At 34.0% G+C, this 18807-nt stretch overlaps 1 protein-coding gene across 2 annotated transcripts; it reads left to right on the top strand.

The window, feature by feature from the left end:
- Window positions 1–16260: 16260 nt before the first annotated feature.
- LOC120140209 (transcription factor TCP13-like) lies at window positions 16261–17898 on the top strand. Of its 2 annotated transcripts, none has more exons than XM_039155223.1 (2): window positions 16261–16388; window positions 16935–17898. In XM_039155223.1, exon 2 carries the CDS (start codon window positions 16966–16968, stop codon window positions 17869–17871), a length of 906 nt encoding a protein of 301 aa, XP_039011154.1. In that variant the 5' UTR covers window positions 16261–16388; window positions 16935–16965; the 3' UTR covers window positions 17872–17898. The 2 variants fall into 2 exon arrangements, with proteins under 2 accessions (XP_039011154.1, XP_039011153.1); XM_039155222.1 differs by lacking the exon at window positions 16261–16388 and adding an exon at window positions 16436–16537.
- Window positions 17899–18807: the final 909 nt, after the last annotated feature.

Raw genomic sequence — 18807 nt, 5'->3', positions numbered from 1 at the left:
GAGGCTTCTGCTTCTAGCAAAGTCTCTCCCTTCAGCATATACAAGTTTGATGCTGTTTTTTCGCCTTTCAGCACCATAAGCACTCCACGGAACACCTTCATGATTCCATTTTGTGTTTCAATCTTTCTTGCATTATTATCCAACAATCAATAGGATAATAAATTTTTCTTCAGGCCTTTCACGTGCCGCACATCTCGAACAACTTTAATTGTTCCATCATACATCTTCAATTTGATGGTTCCAACGCCAACGATCTCTAAGTCATGATCATTGTAACTATACACAGATCCTCATGAGACAAGTTCAAAATGATGAAACCATTCTCTTCTTAAGGTCATGTGATATGTTGCTCCCGAATCAATGAGCCATATAACTGCATATCTCTTTCTGCCTTCCACGGTGGTTGACACTTCACAACATAGAGCATCTCCATCATCTGAGGTGTTTGCGGTATTGTCTTGTGGATTGGAGTTTTTATTTAGACTCCAACAATCCTTCTTCAAGTGACCATTCTTTTCACAGTTGTAACACTTTAAATTCTTTGTCAAGTTGATGATGAGTTGATCATACGATTTAGGTAGACTTTAAAGTAGAAGTTCAACACGTTCTTGTTCTCCTATTGTACATCTTAAGGATGTAAGCTGAGAAAATAACGTGTTCAGTGTGTTTAAGTGCTCCGTCACTGAAGTAGATTCTGACATACGGAGAGTGTACAATTTCCTCTTAAGGGAAATTTTACTGTGCAGCGATGTGGCCTCGTACAATTTGAGATGATCCCATATCTCCTTAGTTATCTTCTTCTCCTCGATGCTTGACAATACTTCATCTGCTAATGCTAGATGAAAGTTTGCCATAGCATTCCCGTCCATTTCGATCCATTTGTTGTCATCTGTGAAATCCACCGGCCCTTCACTAATAACTTCTAGACAACCGTCTTTCCTCAGGATGACCTTCATCTTCAATTTCCACAATGAGAAATTTCTCCCATTGAATTTTTCAATATCAAATTTTGTTGCCATAGCTTCTTTTACGGATAGCTCCACTTATTTCACTATCGTGAATAGTTCTCTGGAACCTTCAAAGAATGACTAATAACTTCTTACTTTCTTATGTTGGAGGATCCACCTTTTGGTGGCAACCACAAAGACAATAAACAGATATTACACACTCAAATCTGGCTCGGAAACCAATTGTTGCGGAAGACGGCTATCGGATAGAGCAAAAATGCAACTGATAATTTGAGAAAATAAAAATTGAAGATAAAAGAGACACAAAATTTACGTGGAAAACTCCTAAATAATATAGGGTAAAAACCACGGGCAACGGTAGAAGAATTTCAGTATGAGAAAATAGGAATTACAAGTTCTCTCGATCTACCAAGAAGAAAAAAATGATAATTCTCTCTTGATAAAAAGGAGAAAACAACTCTCAAGAAACTCTCTAAATTCTCTCTAGTATTGGAAGAAAGCTAGAATGCTTTGGGATGATTTTGAAGCTAAATGAGCTAGGGTATTTATAGTTGAAGCTTAAGGACTAATTTGTAAATACCCTAAATTACAATGGCTAAATTATGATTCTACCATTGTCTAAAATTTCAACATTTTCTGCCACCTAAAGCAATTTCCACTTTCGGTGGATTTTTTTTCTTCTTCTTTATTATCACCTTTCGGTGATTGAGAAGACTTTTCAACAGTAACTTGTGCGGACAATAAGGTGAGTCAGTTTATGAATAACCCTCATGATGGTCTTTGGAAAGCTGTCAAGCGTATCTTGAGGTATCTCAGTGGTACACTTAGTCATGGGCTAGTGTTCAAGGAAGCAGGAGTTTTTAGCTTAGTATGCTATGTTGGGCTTCCTCGGTTGACGATAGACGATCCACAACTGGTTACTGTAGTTTCTTGGGTCCCAATCTTGTTGCCTGGAGCTCCAAGAAGCAGGCAGTTATCTCTCGGTCTACCTCAGAAGCTGAGTACAGAAGTTTGGCCAATGCGGTGTCTGAATTGGTCTAGGTAGAGCATTTGTTAAAGAAAATTGGAGTTCAGTTACCTGGGGTGGCGATTATGTGGTGTGATAACACTTCTACCGTGTCCATGACAGCAAATCCTACTCATCATACGAAGATTAAGCATATGATTACCATTTTGTTCGATAAAGGTTTGGCTGATCAACTCATTGTTAATTATGCTCTTGCTACTGAGCAGATTGCAGACATTTTGACCAAACCTATCCCTCCATCTCTGTTTGATCACATGCGAAAGAAGGGCAAGAGAAACCGGGAAAATGATAAAGTATAGTCGTTATATGTAACTAAAAGTGGTTATGGTTGTTATAACACCTTTGGACTTTTTACTCAATTTTGATCAATAATACAAGAATTATTCATTTTCTATATTTCATAAATTTCTGTTACTTTACTCTTAACTGTTACCCTTTCGTTCTTTGCTTCTCTAAATACTGAGTTCATTCTTCAACTGAGCTAATATCTTCAAGTTTAGCTTTGCTCATATCCTTCTCCACACTGGTGTATTTCTATCATGACAAAGGGATTCCGTGCTAATCTCCATTAGGTTCAGTCAAAAGAAAGTGAAAAAAAGATGAGAATAATTTATTAAACTATTGCTAAAGTTGGTCGATTTAGAGCTCAACAGATGTTAGTCTATATACCTTAGTTGCACTGCTAAGAAATTTTGTTATCAAACAGAGTGAGAGAGAGGTTGCGCCGCCCTGTCCCCGCCCTTACCTTGGCTCTTTTGACTGCCGGTGGTGATTCAGTGGCTGAATTGAAAAGCTGTAATGAATGGTACCCTTTTATTATTATGATAGCAATTGGTTTTTCTTTTGCGGTGGTGAATATTCTTAAGAGAGTCCTTGATGATGGGATGAACTATTTAGTTCTCATAACATTCCGGCTGTCAATCTCTACAATTTTCTTGGCCCCCATTGGATACTTTTGGGAAAGGTATAGGAAGCTCTCTCACTCTCCATTGTTCTCGTTACCTTTCCTTTTAAGTGTTTTTTTATCTTTAGCCCTCCTTTGTCATGAGTTTCAGCACTAAGATTGCTTGCAGGAACAACACACCATAGCTCACTCCACGCATTTTATGTTACCTCTTCTGCGGTGCAATTAGGGGTGTTCAAATCGGTCTACTTGTATTTTCGAGTACTTAAATGTCGGGTACTTGAAATTTTCAGGTCATAAAAATTCAGTCCGTGTCCTGACCCATAAGAGACGAGTACTCACAAGTCGGGTATACGTAAAATCTGAATATCCTCATTTTTATGGTGGGTATTTGGTTAATATATTTTTTAATTTATATTATTTTTAAATCCACATAAAAAATAAACTTTTTTTAATACATAAACATAAAATTTATAAAACTAAATTATATAATGTAAAAATTACAACTAAATTTAAAATAATTTGAGATTAAAAAGAAATAATTTACATGTTAAGGTGAACTAATTTGAAAAAAAAATAAAGATTTAAAAGGTCAAGGTTAAATAATTTTGAAATTAAAAATGAAAAATCTAATTTAAAATAAAAATAATAATAAAATAAAAAGAGAAATTGGGTCGGTGGGTACCCGATTAAAAGTAATTTATGACTCAGACTCGACCCGAAAACCTGTAAAAAAAATAACAGATCAAGTATTCGACTCGCAAAATCGGGTATTTACCTCTAAAATACTCGGTAACTTTATACCGAGTCATCATGTCGATGGGTTGAATAATTTAAGTCGGGTACTTTTGAACACACCTAATTGCAATCGTGGGGTTACTTTATATTCAACCATACATTCATGAATTTTCATCTAGGGTATTTTTAAAATTTATTATTTGTTCTTAGGATTTATTTTAATTAGCACACAGTAATCCTTTTGTTTATAATTCCAGTCGTTGGATTTAGGTTAGATCTAGGATTAAAAAAGCTAGGAGCTTATCCATATGATAATCCTCGTACGTGGCTCATCTTGTAATATCATCCATTGGATTTAGGTGAGATCAAGAGCTAAGTATGTATTCACCCATCCCTTTAGGATATTTATTCCCCAGCTTTGTGTTTTAGGGTTAGGGTTGGCATCTCCTCCAGCCTATTTCAATATATTCTTTGAGTATATTTTTACAAGTGTTTTTTCTTGTGTCTTCAAAGCTTACAATAGATGATTTAGATCCCAATGCATAAGCATCTTTGAACTGTTACTAACCAATACAATTTAACTATGTAAAGAAGTCAGAATGTGAATAACCAAGTAAAGATGTAGATTAGTTAGTTATAAGGCTTATATAAAAAATAATTGCTTAAACTATACCTCTCTTTTTTTAATTGCTTAACTTTTTTTTTATCAATATAATTGTCTAACGTTACCAACGTTATTATTTTAAGTACCTTGACTGTAACGATCATTGAAAATATTGTTATCCATTTAAATTTTAACACGTGACATTGTTAATAATTTTAAACAATCTTCATTAAAATTTAAATAAAAAAAATTAAAAGTAAATAAAAATGAATTATATTTGTATTACGCTCCCCTCTCTATTCCCTCCCTCTCCCCCAAACTCTTCTTCTCCCTACCACCACTCTTCTTCTCCTCCCCCTTTGACTATTCATTCTTGCGTTGGCACTGTGGCGACATCATAATTCTCCACCACTGGTTCGAACATAGGCGGGCAACGTTGGTTTAAGGGTCTTAATCTTCCTGCCATAGAAAAGCTCGTCAGGCGTCAATGTAACTGAACAACCTTTATTTTTTTGAGTACTCTGTTTCGACTCTCAATCAAAATGTATTGTCGACGAAGAGCAGACAATGTGAGAGACATCGTACATATCACCATAAGATAAAAAAGAGGCACCTAAATAAGAAAAAATGATTTAATTTACGCATTTATTTTTATATTAAACTTAGTTATAATTATGACTTTTAAATTTCTTTTATCACTTTGAAAGATTATTGATGGATAGACGCTTCAAGGATTTGAAAGCTAATTGTAAAGACAACCAAAACAAGTTACCTCTCCAATACCTAGTTGAGATACTGAAGCATGCAACATATGTGTATACTTTAATGGTTTTTAATTTTTTTCTCAAACGAATTACAATTTATATAGGACCGTGAGATGTTAACTAATGAAAGTACGAGGATTAGCTAAAAAGTCGTTCCTTCAAGGAAAATCGGAAAAAAAATATCAAAGATTTGTCAAGCAGATGAAAGTGGACAAAATGAGAAAACAAAATTAAAAGAATCAAAAGTAAATCCAAAAGAAAGGAGATGAATTATCTCTTCGACTATGAAGTGATTTGAAAAAAAAAACAAAAAGAAAGGGATAAAGATATCATGGAGAAAATAAACTAATAGAGATTTAAGAAGTTTTTTTATTAGTAGAAGATAATTATAAAATAATATACGTTCATAATTTTTGTTAAATATTGATAATGGACACACATCCTGCAGATACAGTTGCTCGAACATATGGCCTCTAGAAAGAACAATATTTCCTTTAATCACTAAGACTACTTGATAGATTTGAGATTCGATAAGTTAAATAAATGAGACCGGTAAATTTCTAATATAATTATATATCATAATTGAGCAATTGAATTATATTGATTAATAAGTATTACAATCAAATAAGCAATTTTTATTGGTTGACCATATTGGTTGTATTAAAATAAAGAGTAAACTACATGTGTGACCACTCAATTATTGTCCCCCTTTATTTTAATCATTGATGTTTTGGTTTTGTCAATCAAACCATCTAACTATTTAAATGGTTGAATCAAGACACCCACCTTAAAATTTAATGGAAAATATGATGTGTCAGTTAAATATTATAGTATAATTACACATTTGATCCTTGATACTTACACAAACAATCAATTTGATCTCAATTCTAATTAATTTTAATAAATTTAATTCTCTAATTAGATTCACGTGTCAATATCTAATTGGATGATTAAAATTATTTACAATCTAATTAATTCATTAAATTTGTTTTCCTCAAATAAGATGGTGACATATGTCAACTCATTAAATAATATATTTTATTCTTTTATTAACTTAAAAATACATCTTAAATTTAAAATTAAATCATATGTATCGATTGACGAAATCAAAATATAAGTGATCAAAATGAAAGAGGATAATAATTGAGTGGTCATTCGTGTAGTTTACCCTAAAAATAAAAAGTTTTACCTATCTCTCTTACAATTTACTATCACCATCACCTACCCTAATTATTTATCAGAAAATCTACCATCATCACAAAAATTTATGATGCCAAAAGCAGAAAACCCTTCTTAATTCTGATGGCAGTTTAGAGTTAAGAGAGCTGGTGAGGTAATTGGGTTGGAAACTGCCCACATCACAGGTTTTTTTTTATTTGTAGGGTTTTTCTCTTTCTTTACCACTTTTGTTTTATCTTATATGATTAGTTGTTTTCTTGATGCTATAGGGATTGCTGCCATTTATATATTCAAAATGCTCATAATATTTTTCTTTCTTTATTTTCTCTCAAATATAAAATTCTGGAGAAAATTTAAGGAATGACAGTTTAATTTAAGATTAAAAAACGATAGCCATAAACGCAATCGAAAATATGATAAAAATTACAACAAATTAGGTTGAACTCAACTTAAAATGTTACTTTTTTCTTAACATTTTCGGTTAGTAACAAAAAATATTACCTTCTTCATAATATTTTTAGGGTTCAACCGAAAATGTTATTAAAATTATAACACTTTGTTATGATTTTTATTACATTTTCGATTGCGCCCTAATGTTTCCATTTATCCATAAATTAGTCTATCGCATAGGAGATTTATTCAAATCACTTGTAATTGAATAGATTTTAATTTGATTGACAGTGGGTGTGTTGAAATACATTTCAATATAATTGTTTAAGTACATTTCCCATGAAAAAAAAATACAGAGAAGATGGAAGAGAAGGAGAAGCATAAGAGAGCAGAGAAACAAGAGAAAGTGAACTGCAACTGCATACTACTCTCTGTCATAAAATAAAAACGACGTTGCAGCAACTCATTTCAGTGTTTTTCTGTCTCTCTTCATCACTCAAATTTCCTTTTTTTTTCCTTCAATATTTTAGGTAATATCCAATTACGTATAAGAAATATTTTACCGGATGAATACATATGTATTGATACTAGAAACTTTTTATATGAAATAAACATAAATGAAATTTAAGAGTAAACATTTTTAATAAAATAAACAAATAACATAAAATGTTGCGAAAGACGGCTATCGGATAGAGCAAAATCGCAACTGATAATTTGAGAAAATAAAAATGAAGATAAAAGAGACACAAAATTTACGTGGAAAACCCCTAAAATATTTAGGGTAAAAACCACGGGCAACGGTAGAAGAATTTCACTATGAGAAAATAGGAATTACAACATCTCTCGATCTACCAAGGAGAAAACAATGATAATTCTCTCTAGGTAAAAAGGAGAAAACAACTCTCAAGAAACTCTCTAAAATCTCTCTAGTATTGGAAGAAAGCTAGAATGCTTTGGGATGATTTTGAAGCTAAATGAGCTAGGGTATTTATAGTTGAAACTTGAGGACTAATCTTATAAATACCCTAAAGTTTAGGGACTCAATTTGGTAGTTATGCCTTTATTATTTCAACAATTTGCAGCTACTTTTGACTCCACAATTCCACTTGCACATTCGGTGCATTAATGCACCGAATAATTTGTTGAAATTTCAACAATCTCCCACTTGAAGATTTGATTGGAACAATCATATCTTCACACCATTATTTCTACCTTGTACCATTACGTTGCTTACGTCTCTGACAGGCCACAAGAGGATCGACACCAGGTAAATTTATCAGTGTTGATCGCCTTCGTCATGAAATCTGCTATGTTGTCTTTGGTATGGATCTTCTGCATATCTATCGTCCCTTCTTCCACCTTTTCACGAATGAAATGGTATTGAACTCGTATGTGCTTTGTCCTTGAATGAAATGCTGGATTTCTTGCTAGATGCAAGGCGCTTTGACTATCACAAAACAGAGAGACATACTCTTGATTGTGCCCAAGCTCCTCCAATAGCATCTTCAACCAAATTGCTTCTTTACTGGCTTGTATAGCTGCTACATATTATGCCTCTATTGTGGACGTAGCCACAACTGACTGCAATTTTGAAACCCAGCTTACAGCTCCATCAGCAACTTTGAACACATATCCTGTAATAGATTTGCTTTTATCCAAATCCCCTGCATAGTCAGAATCTACATACCCATTGATTAGTAAGTTTGATCCTCCGTAACATAATGCAACATTTGAGGTCCCTTTGATGTATCTTAGGATCCTCTTTACAATATTCCAATGCTCTTTGCCTGGATTCGCCATGTACCGACTAACCACTCCCACTGCTTGTGCAATGTCTGGTCTTGTGCATATCTTAGCGAACATTAAACTTCCCACTGCTGATGCATACGGTACTCGAGACATCTCCATCCTCTCTTCTTCACTGCTGGGACTCATACTGGAGGATAATTTGAAGTTAATAGGAAGAGGGGTAGAAATTTGCTTACAATCTTGCATGCTGAATCGTGACAAGATCTTCTTCAAGTAATTCTTTTGTGAAAGCCAAATCTTCCTATTACTTCTGTCTCGGTGAATTTGCATCCCTAGAATCTTGTTTGCTGATCCCAAGTCCTTCATTTCAAATTCCCTAGCCAGTTGTGCCTTCAATTCTTCAATATGATCTTTGTTGGGTCCTGCAACCAACATGTCATCCACATACAACAGCAATATAACAAAATCGTTATCACTAGACCTTTTGAAATAAGCACAAGGGTCTGCATTAAGTCTGTTGTATCCAAGGCACATAATGAAGGAATCAAATCTCTTATACCAACACCTCGACGCCTGCTTTAGACCGTACAGAGATTTGTTCAACCTGCAAACCAAGTTCTTCTTTTCGTCTTCTTCAAAACCTTCAGGCTGGAGCATATAAATATCTTCTTCAAGATTTCCATGAAGAAAAGCTGTTTTAACATCTAACTGTTCCAAATGTAAATTCAATGTAACACACATTGCCAAGACTACTCGAACTGTTGTTAGTCGAACCACAGGAGAAAAAATTTCATTGAAATCAATACCTTCTTTCTGAGCATATCCTTTGACCACTAGTCTTGCACGATACCTCTCCACTTAATCATCACCATTTCGCTTGATTTTGAAAACCCATTTGTTACCAATTGGCTTCCTTCCTTGTGGTAGTGGCACAAGGTCCCATGTATTATTTTTATGAAGGGCTTCGATTTCTTCTTGCATCGCCATCATCCATAGTGAAGCATCTGAGCTGTTTATTGCCTCTTGGTATGTTGATGGCTCACCGTCCTCTGTTAAAAGGCAGTATGCAATATTACATTCTATAACATAATCTGAGTGCCAATTGGGATGTCTTCTCACACGATCTGATTGACGAGTTATTGGAGCTTCAGAACTCTCTGGTTCTTGTTCATCATGTGCTGGTTCTGCATCAGAAGAATCTCCTTCTTCAAACTCTTTTTCCACATGTATCTGATTAGTCTCTGACTTTTCAGCGCTATCATCGTCTTCTTTTCTTTGTAGTTTATCTTCTACAAAGATAACATCCCTGCTAATGATCACTTTGCGGGCAGTGGGATCCCACAAGCGATACCCCTTTACTCCATCAGCATACCCCAAGAATTTACATTTCCTGGATTTTGGATTCAGCTTTGAAATTTCTTGGGAGTTGTACATCACGTACACAATACTTCCAAATACATGGAGGTTTGAATAATCAACTGGTTTACCAGTCCACATCTCCATTGGTGTCTTCAGCTCTATTGCAGTTGATGGAGCTCGATTCACCAAATAACAGGCGGTATTGACTACTTCTGCCCAAAATGATTTTTCTAGGCCTGTGTCCCTCAACATTACTCTTGTTCTTTCTAACAAGGTTCTGTTCATCCGCTCTGCCACTCCATTTTGTTGAGGAGTGTTCGCCACTGTGAACTATCTTTTGATGCCTTCTTTCTTGCAAAAGTCATCAAATTCTTCGCTTGTGTATTCTCCTCCATTATCTATTCTGAAACACTTGATCTTATTTCCAAAATCAAGTTCCACCCGCACTTTGAAGTTTTTGAAAGTTGAAAACACGTCTGACTTCTTCTTAATAGGGTGCACCCAACATCTCCTGGAGTAGTCATTAATAAATGAGACAAAGTATTTTGCTCCACCTAGGGACATTACTGGTGCTTGCCATACGTCAGAGTGAACCAATTCTAGAACACTTTTACCTCTAGAATTTGATGTATTGAATTTCAAGCGGTGCTGCTTACTTGTTATGCAATGCTCACACAAAGGAAGTGATACCTTTGTTAAGCCTGGAAGTAGCTTTTGCTCCACAAGGACTTTCATTCCTTGTTCTGACATCTGTCCAAGTTTCTGATGCCATAGCATTGCCGAATCTGAACTACATGAGGCAAGAGAGGCTTCTGCTTCTACCAAAGTCTCTCCCTTCAGCATGTACAAGTTTGCAGATATTTTTTCGCCTTTCAGCACCACAAGCGCTCCACGGAACACTTTCATGATTCCTTTCCGTGTTTCAATCTTGCTTGCATTATTATCCAACAATCCGTAGGATAACAAATTTTTCTTCAGGCCTTTCACGTGCCGCACATCTCGAACAACTTTAATTGTTCCGTCATACATCTTCAATTTGATGATTCCCACGCCAACGATCTCTAAGGCATGATCATTACAACTATAAACAGATTCTCCTGAGACAGGTTCATAATGATGGAACCATTCTCTTCTTGAGGTCATGTGATATGTTGCTCCCGAATCAATGAGCCATATATCTGTAAATCGTTTTCTTCCTTCCACGGTGGTTGACGCTTCACAGCATAGAGCATCTCCATCATCTGAAGTGTTTGCGGTATTGCCTTGTGGATTGGAGTTTTTATTTAGACTCCAACAATCCTTCTTCAAATGACCCTTCTTTCCACAGTTGTAACACTTTAAATTCTTCTTGCTCCTCGACTTCGATCTACCATATTTGTGACTGCTGCTTTGGCCACGTTATGTTGATCTCCCTCTCATCGTTGTCATCGTTGTTAACGCTTCTGCTTGTTGCAGATTTACTTGTCTGTCTTCTTTGTTCTTGCACCGATTTTCTTCTTGTAGAACAGCAGCTGCAACGTCATCGAAGACTAGACTGGTGACATTACTGTTTGTCAAGTTGATGATGAGTTGATCATACGAATCCGGTAGACTTTGAAGTAGAAGTTCAGCACGTTCTTGTTCTCCTATTTTACAGCTTAAGGATGTAAGCTGAGAAAATAAGGTGTTCAGTGTATTTAAGTGCTCCGTCACTGAAGTAGATTCTGGCATACGGAGAGTGTACAATTTCCTCTTAAGGAAAATTTTATTGTGCAGCGATGTGGCCTCGTACAATTTGATGAGATGATCCCATATCTCTTTAGCTGTCTTTTTCTCCTCGATGCTTGACAATACTTCATCTGCTAATGCTAGATGAAAGTTTGCCATAGCATTCCCGTCCATCTCGTTCCATTTGATGTCATCTACGAAATCCACCGGCCTTTCATTGATAGCCGCTAGACACCCGTCTTTCCTTAGGATGGCTTTCATCTTCAATTTCCACAATGAGAAATTTCTCCCATTGAATTTTTCAATATCAAATTTCGTTGCCATAGCTTCTTCTACGGATAGCTCCCACTATTTCACTATCGTGAATAGTTCCCTAGAACCTTCAAAGAATGGGTAATAACTTCTTATTTTCTTATGTTGGAGGATCCACCTTTTGGTGGCAACCACAAAGACAATAAGCATATATTACACACTCTAATCTAGCTCTGATACCAATTGTTGCGAAAGACGATTATCGGATAGAGCAAAATCGCAACTGATAATTTGAGAAAATAAAAATGAAGATAAAAGAGACACAAAATTTACGTGGAAAACCCCTAAAATATTTAGGGTAAAAACCACGGGCAACGGTAGAAGAATTTCACTATGAGAAAATATGAATTACAACCTCTCTCGATCTACCAAGGAGAAAACAATGATAATTCTCTCTAGGTAAAAAGGAGAAAACAACTCTCAAGAAACTCTCTAAAATCTCTCTAGTATTGGAAGAAAGCTAGAATGCTTTGGGATGATTTTGAAGCTAAATGAGCTAGGGTATTTATAGTTGAAACTTGAGGACTAATCTTGTAAATACCCTAAAGTTTAGGGACTCAATTTGGTAGTTATGCCTTTATTATTTCAACAATTTGCAGCTACTTTTGACTCCACAATTCCACTTGCACATTCGGTGCATTAATGCACCGAATAATTTGTTGAAATTTCAACATAAAAAATATATATTTCAAGATAAACACTTATCTACCCTGAAATATACATACATCCACCCTCGATAATATCACTTTAATTTATTTATTTATATAGGTAATTTGATAAACCTTTTGGATGCCAATGACAGCTTAATTTAATAATAGAATACTTTTGACCCTTTTGGTATCCTTCTGGTGCCCCCACAAATAGTTTATTGACACATAAATTAATGTGTTAATTTACTTCATATATTTCTATCGTTAATAAATTCATCTTTATTCACTATTAATTTTAGGATAAATTACATGTTTAGCATTTAAACTATTACTTTTATTTTATTACCTAAATTTTATTTTTTGAAGCTATACCTAACCTTAACTAGTTATGCCATTGAAATTAATATTGATTAATAGAGAAAAAGTTCGAAAAAAAGAAAGTTAAGAGATCCGTATCATAATTACTTTTAAAATTATTTTATTTAAAGATTATATAGAATATATAAAAAATAGAAATATTTATTATTTTAATTAACTCAACCCAAAGTTTTGTACTAACTAATAAGTATGCATGATGAAACAACCTTGAAAATGATACAACACAGCACATCCAGATAAGTAAATCATTAACAGTAACTTTTCGTTGAAAACTCAAAGATAAAGAAATTATCAGAAAATTTATTGGGATTTAAATCAGAAAGGTAGGGTTTAATAAATAAATAAAATTGTATAATATGTGGAGTTTGGGGACCATTTATGTGACAATAATGGTACCATTGCTTTGTTTGTGGAGAATCAGAAACTGTGCAGTTTGTGAAGAAACCTTTCCACTGTTCTGTTTCATCATCTTGAGATGCCCACCACTGCTTGTTCTAACACTTCAAATAAAAAACAAATACTCTCAACCCTAAAAGAAACAAAAAAGTTTCTTTCCTGATTTTCTCCCCTGCCAAACAAGCAGCTCATCAAGGAAAAACTTAAAGAAAAGCCATATAATCAGCTCTTCTGATATACACACACACTTTAAAACTTCATCATCAAACGACTCCTTCATGTTCATGTTTAAACCAGTAATTATGCAGATAGTTTTTTTTTCTTGGGAAAAAAGGTATGTCATAACTTGTATTATCACAGTTCCGACAAGTTAACCTTTCAATTTTCTGCCATCACATTGATTTACTGATATCAATCTGACAGTTTGAATGCTGCAAATCTCATCTCAGAGGCAAATCATATTATTCACATACATAAAAACCATAGATTTTAAGGTCAATTTTTCCAGCATGGAGGTGGTGGTTGTTTTTTTTTTTTTGGGGGGGGGGGACCCTAAAATTTCTTTGTTTTCATGTAAAGTGCTTTGATTCCTTTCTAGCCCTAGGGTTTCTACTTCTCTGGGAGAGACTGCATTGCCCATATTTTACCTGATCAAAAGTAGGAGAAACTTTTGCATATACATACATAAAAACTCATGATTCTGAAGTGATTGTGGAATTCTCAGTAGGATGCATTCAAAATATTTTACGTAGCACGAACAATACGACCTCAATAATAAATAAATTATTGTTATTCTTTAAGGTTTGGATTCGAATATCATGAATGCCAGGTTTTTATGTATATAGAAAGTATTTGAAGATAGAAGCACCAGCACCTCCGACTTTCTCAAACCAGATAAATGGAGTTTTAAGAGCTAATCATTTGAAAGAGTGAAAACTTCCTTTTCTTATTTCTTTCCAAGATGAGCAAACGAAGTTGCATTTTTGTTTCAATGAATTGAGAGAAGGAAGATTTGATATATTTCTTTTTCATTTTCTCCCAACTGTTAGGTTTAAAGAAACTTCAACTTGTCTTCTATCCATGCATATTCTTTCTTCACATAAAGCTGTTTCTTGTGTGGTCCTCTTTTCAATCACTACTTGATGTTTCTAAAGCAGATTTAGAGATTGGTCCCAACCCTATAAGGTTGTGTTGTTAATGCCTCAAGTAACTATCAAATTCACAATCACACTTATCTTTGGTAGATTGTGCACTCTTATCCTCTCCGGTTGTTGTTATCCCCTCTATACAGGTATGGACTAAGAGAGTGGTTGGAGGCAGTCGCCTTGAAAATTTTAAAATATCATATATTTTAAAAAAATTTCAAAGTATTTTTATTGATAATTTGTTTTCACCCTCTTAGAATTTTAGAAGTTCGTCTCTTAACATAAAAAATTTCGTCTGTCCCTAACTTTATATTAAGTCATGTATAATTTTGTTGGCAATCGGTTTAGATTCGATAGCAGGGACAAAGCAACAAAATCTAACAAAAAAATTGTGTTACAAAAACTTCTTTCCTATGTTCAGGGTTTGTGACTATCCCTTCCAATAATATTTGTTTGAGGTTTGAATCTGAATTCTCTGTTTGAGAATGTAATGTACCATGTGATTATACATACCACTTGTTGTTAGGAACATGTCGTGTGCTAGTATTAGGCGTGCATTGATCAACCCCATATGATAGGGATTCAGCTCACAAATGCCTTTTGTAGTTGTCGATAAAGCATACCTCTTCACTTTTTGAAATGTGCTGCAGCCATGCATGGTCCCCATTGTTTTTGTGTTAAGAAGAGAGGAAATCTACGAACCAACCGACCAAGGTGGTAAAGGAATTGTTATTATTTTTTGAGGTCTTGGGTTTGAGCATCAAGAATGTCAGGGTATGAGCGTTCAATGTCAAATGGTTGAAAATTATATTTGAAAATATATTGTCTTATACTTACACCATATTAATAAAAATAAAAAGTGAGGGATCACATCGTTACCCAAACTTGGGTTTAATATGTCATACTAAACTTTATCCGTTGACTCGTTTATACTATTGTACTGTCAATTTTGTCAATTATAACACTGAATTTTAGTTTTACTTTAAATTATGTCACTTTTTTGTTAAGTCAGTAAAGAGACGATGACATAGTTAATGGTTGTTGATGTGGCATGTCACGCCAAAATGAAGTTGTTTTAGATATTGAACTTTAAGGGTGTATGTATTAATTCTGCCACTGAACTTTTAAATAGTTTACTTTTACACTACACTTTCCGATTGACGTTGATAACCAATCACTACCTATCAACGATTATCTTTCGGTAAAATCAATACCAAAAGGTTCACATTTCACCCCTCTTTCTTCTCATAGAATATTTTTTTCACGAAACTCACCCAAAATCGATGAAATTAAACAATAAACATCTACCGTTTTTTAAAGATGTTTAGATGCTTTCTTAAATTTACCGAATTTGATGTGTTTGTTTGAAAATCCAGATGGTGAGAAACATTATTTTGAGAATACGAACAACATATCTCAAGACTAGCCTCTTCAGACAATCATTTAAAGAGTTCAAAGTATTAATACGTCAAACTTTTAAATGATTTTTTGTAGATTTTGAGCGATTTCATAAATAAATAAAAAACAATTTTAGGAGAAGAGTGAGAAATGAAATGAGAACATTTTGGTACTAATCTTGTCGCAAAAGATGATTGGTGACACGCAGTGATTAACTACTGACGACGGTCGAGAAGTGTAGTACAAAAAATATTATTTAAAAGTTCAGTGACAAAATTGTTACACCTTAAATTTTAGTGCTTAAAATGATATCGTTTTGGACATCAATAGTAGTCGTCAAAATAACGTTATTTTGGTGTGGTAGGCCACATCAACAACCATTAGTTATGACATCGTCCTGTTATTGATTAAATGATGGAATTACATAACTAAAATTTATTATTATAATTAATAAAAATAAAAGTATTATTATATAAAAGATAATGTTGAGATAATTTACCCTTATTTTTATTTTTACGTTTGTTTCATTATTCATTATTTAACTGTTGACGACATGCTATTCATAAAAAAATTGTTGACGATATGGACCACGTGGAATCCCTACTACCATTGCTTTTCTTTTTCTTTTTTTTCCTTTCTTTTTCCCTCTTCAATTCTTCAATGGACTATGGTTGGTACAATTCCAGCATCTTTCTTTTCACAAATGGATTAACTTCACCATTAAGTTCTATCTTTCTCACAATTAAAACAAAAAAATTGCAATCTCTCAATATAAATATATATGTATATATATTAATGTCCAGGTTGGTCTGGGTGAGTCCATAACCAAAGTTTAAAGGTGCTTTCCTTTCAAGTGTTCGATATTTTTTGTAAGTTTACTTCTTTTCAAATTTTTCTCTAGTATACCCAATGATTTTTTTTTTTTTGCTTGAAACGTTGATTATTTCAAAGAATCTGGTCTTTCTTCTCCATTTTCTGTAAAAACCCAGATCCTTTTTGAGTATTACTATGAGATCTGCCTCACATCTTCATAGCTTTCTATATGATAAAATTTAGGGTTTGTTCTTGTTCTCAAGTTTGTGGCATATGTAGTTAGTGCAACAATTTTTTCTTTAGAAACTTTCCTAGTTTTTCCAGGAAAAATGGGATTTCTTTACTTTTATCATTAATTTATGAACTTTATGTGTTCGTTGTTGTTCTTTCTTTTTCATAAAATTTGGAAGCTTTTTGCAACAAAAAAGGGATTGAATTCATCTGGTTTTTCAGCTTCTGATGCTTCAATGATGAGAGAAATAAGATGATTCCGAGTTCAGAAAACGCAGATTCTCCGACAAAACACCACGACGACGACGACAACAACAGGAGAAATGAAACCAAGCTGATCAACAAAGCTCCATCAAGTTCTTCAGCGTCGCCGTCGCCATGGTTGAGATTGAAAGATCCGAGGATCGTACGTGTTTCGCGTGCTTTTGGGGGAAAAGACAGGCACAGCAAAGTTTACACCATACGAGGATTGAGAGACCGAAGGGTAAGGCTGTCGGTTCCCACTGCAATTCAATTGTATGATCTTCAAGACAGGCTTGGTCTTAATCAACCTAGCAAGGTCATTGATTGGTTGCTTGATGCTGCTAAGCACGATATCGTTGAACTCCCACCGTTGCCGATGCTGCCGCAGGCCTGCTTTCTGAATTCCGATGCGTTTTTGACGGCTAAATCGAAAGAAATCGCAAGGGTTGCAATTGATGATAAACAAGAAAAATGTGGAGGAAATGAAGGCGATGATGCTGCGCAAACTTTGAACAATGCAGCATCATCGTCTCATTCATATCACCATTTGGAACCTTCCAGTTTTCCTTTATCATCATCACATTTAGGAAGTCATGGATTCATACTACATGGGCCCCATTCAGAAGAAGCACATAATTTCAATGCCGTGGCGCCGCCATTGCCATTATCTCTATGTCCACCACCGCTAGGAGGCAGAACACCGCCTTTGCTCCCGCCTCATCCGGTGGATCCTAGACAACAAGTAAACCATTTTCAGATGGCGAGCTCAGGTGCACAACAACAAAGCTTCTTGCTTAATTCTCTCAACTTTCCTCCATTTTCATCGGTAACCCAATCTATTACACCCTTCCAGTTGATTTCTCCTAGGTTTCTCCATAGCCAACCAGACAAGGAACAGAATTTTCCTTCTAAATGACAACAAAATCAAATACTATATGGGTAATAATAACAATTAAGGGCCAATTGGATTTTCATATAGTAATATATAGAGTAGTATGGAACAATAAACAAACCATGTAGGTTTTGTGCTAGTTTTCTTAGGGTTTGTGTTTGATTTCATGGTTTTTGGATTTTCATATCTTTCGTAGATTTGAATGCTATGATGTTGGAGTGACTGAAATATATATTTGATGTTGGAGTGATCTTAAAACTTATAATAGTGAGTTTTTTTTTAAAATATTTATAATGAAATTGTGAAAATTTTGATATAGTTATGTGTGCCTATATGATGCATATCCATTCACATCGTGTAGTTTTACACAAGTTTATAATTATTGGATGATAAAAATATATATTTAAGATTAGCAGTTGAAAATAATAGAAAATAAGAAGAGAATCACAAACCAAAAAGAAAAAACAAAGAGATCTTTTCCATCGTCTCCAACAATCATAAAAAGGTGTAAAACTAAAGTTATATATATATATAAATATATTTTGTTATATAATTCTTTCACTTGAAATAAGTTATATAGATTATTGACTTGATATTTTTTCATTGTATATCTTAAGAAATTACAAGTCTTTTTTTATTATTCTAGCAAGGCTTAAATAGATACATTTCATACCTGAATTAGGTATATTTTCAAGTTAGCATCTAATTTTTTTTACTTCCAAGTTAATAGTTGATCAATTTGGTATCTTCTCTTAAATTAGTACTTAAATGTTTATTATTATTATTATGCTGTCGGTACCTAAACTTTAATTATATATAATATTTTATTATTTTTTATTAAATATATTAAATTTTGATAACATGACAATATAAGATTATATTGCTTGTCAATGATGATGTTGCCATGTGCTTTTTAAAGTTTATAAATGAAATTAATAAAAGTACCAAAACAATGGACAA

The sequence above is a fragment of the Hibiscus syriacus genome, unplaced genomic scaffold, assembly GCF_006381635.1.
Source record: "Hibiscus syriacus cultivar Baekdansim isolate YM2019G1 unplaced genomic scaffold, ASM638163v2 tig00110783_pilon, whole genome shotgun sequence".
NCBI lineage: Eukaryota > Viridiplantae > Streptophyta > Magnoliopsida > Malvales > Malvaceae > Hibiscus > Hibiscus syriacus.
This window is presented reverse-complemented; position numbering and strand designations above follow the sequence as displayed.